The sequence below is a fragment of the Bufo gargarizans genome, chromosome 6 (genome assembly GCF_014858855.1).
Source record: "Bufo gargarizans isolate SCDJY-AF-19 chromosome 6, ASM1485885v1, whole genome shotgun sequence".
Lineage (NCBI taxonomy): Eukaryota > Metazoa > Chordata > Amphibia > Anura > Bufonidae > Bufo > Bufo gargarizans.
The window spans coordinates 125,625,010-125,634,127 of record NC_058085.1 but is presented as its reverse complement, the minus strand read 5'-3'; the positions used below and the strand labels follow the sequence as shown (position 1 = coordinate 125,634,127).

Here is a 9,118-nt window from a genome sequence, read left to right as displayed (position 1 = left end):
CAGGGTAGATTAGGTTCTTATGACAGATTGTACATCGGGGGCTAGGAGCTTCGGCAGGAATAATCATGTTGAGAGCCTATTAAGTTTTTATTATATTACATATTTTCCCTAGGTCTTCATTTACTACTATACTGTAGTTACTTTACTTTCTGTGTGAACTTATTCCTGAAAAGTGCACCCTTTAGACTAATCTGGTTATGAATGGGTTAAAGGAGATAGTGGGAATTATCTGCACTAGACATATAATCACTAAAATATTTTTGCAGATACTTCGGTATCTATCCCCCTCCTTCCAACCCCACCTGAGCCTGAATCAACTCTTTTGTCTGAACTTTTGGGAGGAAAATGTTGTCTGTTTGTTTAGTGACAAAAGTAATTTCAAGGGCAGTTAAAGAAAATCCAGCAGACCAATGAGAAATTTCTGTTGTTACTTGGCATACGAAGAAGGAACCTGTAAAATTCCAAAGGGCTTTCTGGCACCACCCAGCTTGTGAGAGAATAAAAGGAGGCTGTGGGAGAGAGAACAGTTACACTCCTGTGATCTGCATCTCTAAGCCTGCACCAGCCAGTTACACTATAACCATGGCATACACCAGCAGCATTCGCCAAACTTCTTCTTCCTACAGAAGTGGTTTTGGTAGTGGAGCTGGGAGAATCTCTATCAAAGCCCCAAGTGTCCACGGTGGGTATGGGGGCCAGGGTGTCTCAGTGTCATCTGCCCGCTTTGTCTCCTCTGGATTTGGTGGTGGTCTAGGTGGTGGTAGTGGTTACAGCAGTAGCTTTGGATCTGGTGGTGGCTATGGCGGTGGGTTCAGTGTCAGCAGCTCAGGGGATACCCTGTTGTCTGGCAATGAAAAGGAGACCATGCAGAACCTGAATGACCGTCTGGCCTCCTACCTGGACAAGGTGCGCTCTCTGGAGACCGCCAATGCAGACCTAGAGGTGAAGATCCGGGAGTGGTATGAAAAGCAAGGACCCAGCCAAAGCCGTGACTACAGTCACTATTTCAAGATCATTGAGGACCTGAGAGACAAGGTAAGCTGGCACTGATGCCAACCCAAAAATATGTCACAGATCTAGTTTTCGCTAGTAAATTTATTCAGTTCCCAACATATGTATGCAACTTTGTACTCCTCCACCTGTGACTCTATGTATCTGTTACCTTAACTTTCCTATTTTCCAGTGTATAATACCATAGACCTTACTTTAGTTTACTATTTGCACTGAATCTTTAGTTCATATCATATGCCCTGCTGGCAGGGCATGCTGAGAGTTGTAGTTTCACTACAGCCAGAGAGCCACAGGTTGGAGATCACTGCAATTAACAGGTGACTATAGTAGTGCATATAGTGGTTTTGTTTATGTAAGCTCTGGTTGCCTGCAGCCTCTAACAGAACCTCAGCAAGGTTAGGTGAGGGACACTAAAACTGGCCAGACTGGTTTAACTCATTGAAATAGCATCAGTTACATGTCGGATAATCTTCTTAAACTGCTATCACATTAAAGTAGCATGGATAATGAGCTGTTTTATTTTCATTTTTTGTACTCAGCTTTTATAGAAGAACAGATGTAATCAGGATTGATGGAGTAATGTGTGCAGAGTGCAACCAGTGCCTCATGGTCTTCTGAACTTTGGTTAAAGAGGTTTATTTTAGGCAATCTCTTTTTGTTCGAAGGGACAGCCTAAAATAACCTGATTAGTGGATTTTCCAGTTCTGAGAATCCCAGAGATCAGATGCAGTCTGTGTGAGAACCTGGTAGGAAGTATGCTAGTTTCCAACAGCACTGCCACAGGGGAAAAGAAGCATTACACAATTCCCAGTAATATCAGTGCGTCATCTGTTCTAAGCATGGAGATCACAGGTCCTCCAGAACCTTGTACTTGCTCTGCACTATGGATCTCCTCTGTGGATTTCATAATAAGCTATTAGAAAAAGTCGATAAGCAATAAATTTGCAGTAGTTACTATGTTCTTGCCTTTCCATATGCAAATGTATCCCCAGCTTTGACCTTGTTCTGCAATATGTTGAAGTCTAAACTCTGTAGGTATAACACATAAATAGGTATAAATAGGTATAACACATACATAGACATTTTTGCCAGGGCATACTAATTTAGAGGTTTAGGGATCCCAAGAACACAAGACAACTAGGTATAGCAGGTGCAGTTACTTTTCTCTCTGTCCTTCGTATCCCTTGGGTGTGGCACAGCTGTAGAGCATTGTGATTATGTTGTAGCTCATTATGTTCTGTCATTTTGAAGTGTAGCTTGTTACAATAAATAAGGGCGAGGTGAGGTTTGCTGTCAGTGAGAGCATAAATTAATTAGTGCTTTCCACATATGTCTGTAAAACTGTTACCTCTCTTGCCTTTCAGATCCTTGCTGCTACCATTGACAACTCAAAGATTCTCCTGCAGGTGGACAATGCCAGGCTGGCAGCAGATGATTTCAGAACCAAGTGAGTGTTGAACTTTCTAAAGTACTTCACAGTAAGGGTTCTATATTTTCTATAGGGATACATTGAGACCACACACCCCCAGGTCAGTGCCCCCTTCCATGTTCATGACTAGAGATGAGCGAACTTCATGTTATGAAGTTCACACTTTGGTGGTAAAAGCAGAACTGCATTATGGATTCCGTTACCACGGACCATAACGCAAGTTGATGATGGAATGCATAAAGGAATGCATTTAGAGGCATTCCGTTATTCATTCCGTCATAATAGAAGTCTATGGCCTGCATAATGGATCTTTTCCGTTTCCGTTATGCAGGAGAGGACTCCCCTGCATAACGGAAACAGGATGGATCCGTTTTGCAGCCCTTAGACTTCTTCCGTTATGCATTACATCATAGAATTGCGTTATGGTCCGTGGTAACGGAATCCATAATGCAGTTCTGCTTTTACCACCAAACGAAGCGTGAACGAACTTCATAACATGACGTTTGCTCATCGATATTCATGACCATTGCTGTTAGCCTAATTCAGCTTTGGCTGGTTCCATTAAAAGCGTTCTTCTCTTCATAGGTAACACAATATTAATAGAAATGGGAGGGTCAGGGCTCCCTTCTCTATTGCACAACGTGCCCAATAGCAAGGTCCAGGCCCTGCTGAACCAAGATGGGCAGTACAATAGTGTGAAACAGTATCAAATGGAGCCCATTTTGTGTTGGGTTAGCCCTCTCTTCTACATATGTCCCACGATAGACCTACAGATAATGTTGACAACCTGTAGTGCTAGTGTAGTGTAGTACCCCAGGAGGTACATGCCAAGTCTCAAGCGAGGACTGGCACTGTGTTCATGCTGCAATTTTAATAGGTAGCACTGAATGTGATTATAGCTTTGGCTTAGGAACATTGAGAAACACTGGTCTAGAGTTTATGAATTGTGAAGAGTTAATAGAAGTAGACATGTCTATTTCCAGCAATCTTGGGTTATAATAAGCTGTTAAATCCCTTTCCCTCTCTGGGGATTGTGAAGTCTTGGAATACAGCATCTTGAAAGTTCTGAAAACACAATCCATGTAGATTTTTTTCTCCTTATGCCTTATTTTAGAGCATTTTTGGAAATGTCAAGTTGCCTCCAGTATTCAACTAATGGAATGAGTGTTGCATTGCTAAAAGGGACATGAAGTGATGACATTAGTATATGTGGGTCCATTTGGATCACAGTGACTAATGCTCACGCATTCAATATACTGCCTTAGAGTAGTACATCATAATATGCCTGCTGTTACAGCATTCATTGAATGGGGCTGAGCTGCAATACCGAACACAGCCTATAGGGAAGAGTGGAGCTGTTTATGGAGAAAAAAAAAAACAGACCATTTTTACTCTCAAACAACAAATAGCCCACAGTCACACCGGTGGGTGTGCATCTAATCATAATACATACCATTTATATACATATTTGGAACCTGATGGTGGCATGTGTCTGGGTGCCAGGGGAGCTCCAACATATCACTCTGCCTTGACCATGTTATTAGGATACAGAAGATTCAGCAAACTGAATCTTTGCCCCTGTCTTTTCTATGCAGTTGACTGAAGTTTATATTAATTTGGGCCAGATCAATGAGAAACTCAGGACATCTGAGGACGGGTTCTCACCAGCATTGGGAATTCTGTTATAGTGGTCCATTATAACAAGGCTATAATGGAATTTCAAGGCAGAAGGCAAAACAGAACCCAAAAGAGGCATTCCGCTTTGCTCCGTCCTAATGCATAACTATGGGCACAAATAATATGCACATGGGCACAAATACATGTATAACGGAACCATCAATTGTGCCCATAGACATATATTAGAATGGAGCAAATGGAATGCCTCTTAAAGGGTTCTGTTTTGCATTTCGTCCTAAAATTCAATTATATTACCAGTTGTGTGTAGGGTGTGGCCTGGTTCCTGATGAACTTTATCCATCTGCTTCAAAATATCAGAAAATAGGTCTTACTTTCCATTGTCCACTGCAAGATAACACAGATTGAAGGAAGTTAATGAGTAATCAGTCACATGGCAACAGGACATAACATACATAGCCTTCACATAAGGTGAATGTAAAACACCCACATTTTCCATTCAAAATTTACAAGATGAATAAGCTCTACATTTCTTTATAAATATATCAAAAAGCCCGGGTACAGAATATCCTATTGTCAACATGACCATGCTGGTACAAGTCCAGGTTCTACCGCTGGGTCCTTCAGCAGTATAACATGACACAGTCTCTGCTGTTTCCTCACACAGTACTGTGTATTCTGGCTGGCTACCCAGCTCGCACCTATTGTGTGTGTCTGGGACTTTGGCCGAGATCCTGTTGAGCTGTGGATTAACCCATTAGAGTGATAACCATACCTAGCTGTAAAATAAGCAATCAACAAACAGTGAATATATAGTAAATGATTTCAGGTATAGGTATAGGTATAGGTATAGGTATAGAAATTTTGAAACACTCTATTCTTAGTTAACAGACTTTAAATTTCTTATCTAGAGAACGGATATAAAAAGCATCATGGAGGTCTGAGTATGTTCGTGTTTAATAGGAATGATGTAATATTTCATCGCTACTGTGGTGGCACTGGAGAAAAATTAAACACACTAGACTCCAGCTAAAAACTGTGGTTCCCAACAGTGCTTTACCCTGTGATAATCTTATTGTAGGGTGTCCCTTCTATCAAGAAAAAATTGTCCACAACATCTATAAGGTCATCAGTAAAAATAACCTTTCCTTATGGAAATTTAGTAAGCAGCAATACACAATGGGACAAAAATGAATTTAATTAGAGAAAAAATTGGGTTGTATCATATTTGCCCCAAAGAGGAAGCAACAGATATTAGCACTAAAAGAGAGCACATAGGTAATCTGCTTTCACTTGTTTTCTAAGGTTTGAGAATGAACTTGCCATTCGCCAGAGTGTGGAGGCTGATATCAATGGACTACGCAGAGTGCTGGATGAGTTGACCTTGGCCAGAACTGATCTGGAACACCAGATTGAGAGCCTGAAGGAAGAACTGGCCTATCTGAAGAAGAACCATGAAGAGGTAAGACATTCTAAGATTATGTATGGTGGGAAAGACATAATGTACAATAAAGAGATATTCAATGAATAGTAACTCTACACTAGAAGTACTGAAGTTGTGTGAGAGTCTTAGGACATGTTTCATGTGATATTTTACTTCTCCTCTAGGAACTAAATGCACTGCATGGACAAGTAGGTGGACAAGTGAGTGTAGAAGTGGACTCGGCACCAGGTGTAGATCTATCCAAGATTCTGGCCGATATGCGTGATCAGTATGAGGTTATGGCTGAGAAGAACCGCAAGGATGCTGAAACCTGGTTCTTTACTAAGGTAAGGACAAGTACAGTTCAATGTTAGCTTTTCTGGGCCTTTATTTCTATTTTCATGCTATTAGTATTTCCATTCTTAATGTCTTCCTTTTTTATGATCTAGTCTGAGGAATTGAACAAGGAAGTTGCTGTACACACACAAGAGATCCAGACCAGCAAGACTCAAATCACAGAGCTAAGACGCCAATTCCAAAACCTTGAGATAGAACTCCAGTCTCAACTCAATATGGTTAGTATTGGCTGACTGCTTGGGCAACATAATTGTAAAGTTGAGTAAATAAGACTGATACCTTATAACTTCATATTTTTTTTCCATAGAAAGCATCCCTTGAAGGTAGCTTGTCAGAGACAGAAGGACGATATGGAGCACAGTTATCACAAATTCAGTCATTAATCAGCAATTTGGAGAGACAACTTGGTGACCTCCGGTTAGACATGGAACGCCAAAACCATGAGTACAAAATGCTCATGGACATCAAGACACATCTAGAAAATGAAATCGCCACCTATCGTCAGCTCCTGGAAGGACATGACACACCGTAAGCAGTAGCCCTTTATGTAATATACAATATATTTTGATCTAGTATATTTATTACATGCCTAGGGACTGCACAACATAAGGAACCCATTGTTTAGGCTGACTGAATGCAAAGATAAGATGAGGAGAACTTAACACATTGCTAGAGTGAAGTGGCTGTTGGTGCTGTCTTTACCTGTGTTTTACATTCCTACTCGTTTTGATGAGAAAACCAGTTTTGATGTGTCTCCATTTGCATGATATTTTTAGGTCACACCCTTATAAGCCCAGAAAAACTCGTAATTTTGTGAAACATTTGCATAAACCCCGTTCCCTTTTGAGATCCTTCTCACAGGACAATCCTCTGAAGGACAGGACTGTTGATAGATATGCTGAATGGCAAATGAATGATGGCAACAAATAAACTAGTGATGATATCACTATTAAAGCTATTGGTTTGCTGTATTTAGTTATAATGCAACCTTTCTCATATTGGTCACCATTTTCTTCCACAGGCTCACTGTGGGCACGACCAAAGATGGTGAGTATGGATTACATAATCTATTCTACTATATACAGTTAAAAAGTTAACAAAGACAATCTTTACTGGCATAGAGAAATAAAATATTGTTTAGAGGCTATAATGGTGGTGACTGATGTCAAGTGTGCAATGACAGTATTTTTCAGATGAGAAAAAAGTTAAAAAAAAAAAGTCAAAAACAGAGCCACTGTTTTACATGGGAATTTCATGGTATTACAGCAAGACTGGCACTGTTTTAGTAAAAATAAAAAGCAAACTTTTTTTAGACAACCCATTTGCAGGAAAGTGTCGTCCTCCAGAAACCCATATATATACTCGACGGACACAGAGTAGGTTCAAGGATTCCATTTACTACCGTGGTGTCTTATCACACATGCACAGCAAGTCTAAAAACATTAAACATTAAGACCAATTCCACTACAGAAACAAACTTCTATGAGAAATATTTACTGTGGAATAATGAGAGGAAATGTTTTAATAATTCCCAGTGACCTTCTCAGTGACAGGACAAAAACATTGCTCAATTATCAGACTTAGCTGCCAACTTCCATCAAATAATAATATTCAGGTCCCGGTGAAGGTTGGCAGCCGCCCACTTGTATCTCCTGGGCCCCAATGGAAATCCTGTAACAGGGACCCCACCTACCATCTAATAACGGTAACAGCAAACCACTAGACAGCATAAGGACGAGTGATGGCATAGCGATTGCTCCTCCCCATGTTGCGGAGGAGATCACTCCCTCCCGACAATCGTCTGCCACATTGGGCGGTGTAATACAGCCTTATCTCTACACCCTTTTGTCTATTGCATACGCCAATACTGACCACAATTTTTTTTCTTTTTCCTAGTCAAAATTGAGAGGAAGTGAAGTCTTTGGTAGACATTAGGCAGCTGCATCGTAAGAAGACCCTCCACTTTTTCTGCACTGAGAATGGCTTACATGACGGCTAGGAAGCTTGGATCTGTTACAGTTTTCTCCAGAGCTACAGATCATCATGGATGTTTGACACCTGAAAGCAGTGAATGAGTTGGATGCTTGCTTTTATAATCTGTTTGCAGCAGCTGTTTAATAAATTACAACTTTTGGGTCAAGCATAAAATGCGTGTCTGTGTGTAATTAAAACCATTAGTTGTCAAGAGGCAGTATGCGTGGCATCTCACCCAGCCCACCAGGACACTACACTGTACTGACAAGGGGACAACAATGTGCTGTGTACAGGCAAGGAAGCACTTCAGCACTTTCTCACATATCAATCCATAACAATATGGTTTTTACAGTTATCAGCATCAGTTCCCTAATTCCAGCATAATTTACTGTTGCTGGGGTTTGGCCATCTTGAGGAGACCTCTTCTTCCTCCTTGATCTTATTGATGCTGTGTTGATGACATTCAGATAGAGATGAGAGAATGGATTCTATGAAAGAATTGCTAGCACTGTACAGTAAGGGAACAGAGGGGTGGTAACCAGTTGGGGGTGTGTCTCAGCACAGTCTCACTCTATCCATCCAGTGCTGCTATTGTCAGACTGTGCAGGCCCCCTCCCTCCCAACTGGGTAACACCCCCCTGTACTCTTACTGCAGACTACTAGCAATTCATTCATAACTTCTAGTAGAAATAACAGAGGAATGGCACAACATAGTGTCATACGAATAGATGATCCAGAATTGTTATTACATGGGGAAGGCATGTACCTTTTAAAATTGGTATGTCAGGAGAGGGGGCAGGTCCTCATTAATGTAGTAATGCTAATTATATATAATGGGAAAATAGTTACTCAAAGAAGACTTGGACTGAAGTTTTTACTTAAAGGGGATCTGTCACTAATTTTATGGCATTCTGAAAAAGGGCAACATAAACTAGTGACCAATCCCCTTAGCAAAATGCTGGGTCAATTTCTTTAATTGCTAAAATCTTATAATGAACAGATCCAGTGCATAATGAGGTGTCCTGATTATTCATGAGCTCCTGATTATCTCTGCCCCCCTGCTGCTAATTCAGTTGGAAAAAAAATGGTCCATCAGTGGCAGGGGGCAGAGAAAGCCAGAAGCTCATGAATTACAGGACCCGCCATGCGTTGGAGCAGTTAGAATCTAGAAGATTCCCCTTAAAGCCGGAAGTTGACTTACAAGGCAGTCACCTATAGGTGGCACTACAGAGCGTTTACAAGGCAGTCACCTATAGGTGGCACTACAGAGCGTTTTATTCCTTCTATTT

At 40.9% G+C, this 9,118-nt stretch overlaps 1 protein-coding gene across 1 annotated transcript; it reads left to right on the top strand.

Annotated features, from left to right (window-relative positions):
- Positions 1–520: 520 nt before the first annotated feature.
- LOC122942297 (keratin, type I cytoskeletal 19-like) lies at positions 521–8,003 on the top strand. The gene is made up of 8 exons (XM_044299832.1): positions 521–1,035; positions 2,376–2,458; positions 5,381–5,537; positions 5,684–5,845; positions 5,948–6,073; positions 6,163–6,383; positions 6,877–6,902; positions 7,752–8,003. Exons 1-8 carry the CDS (start codon positions 583–585, stop codon positions 7,769–7,771), a joined length of 1,248 nt encoding a protein of 415 aa, XP_044155767.1. The 5' UTR covers positions 521–582; the 3' UTR covers positions 7,772–8,003.
- Positions 8,004–9,118: the final 1,115 nt, after the last annotated feature.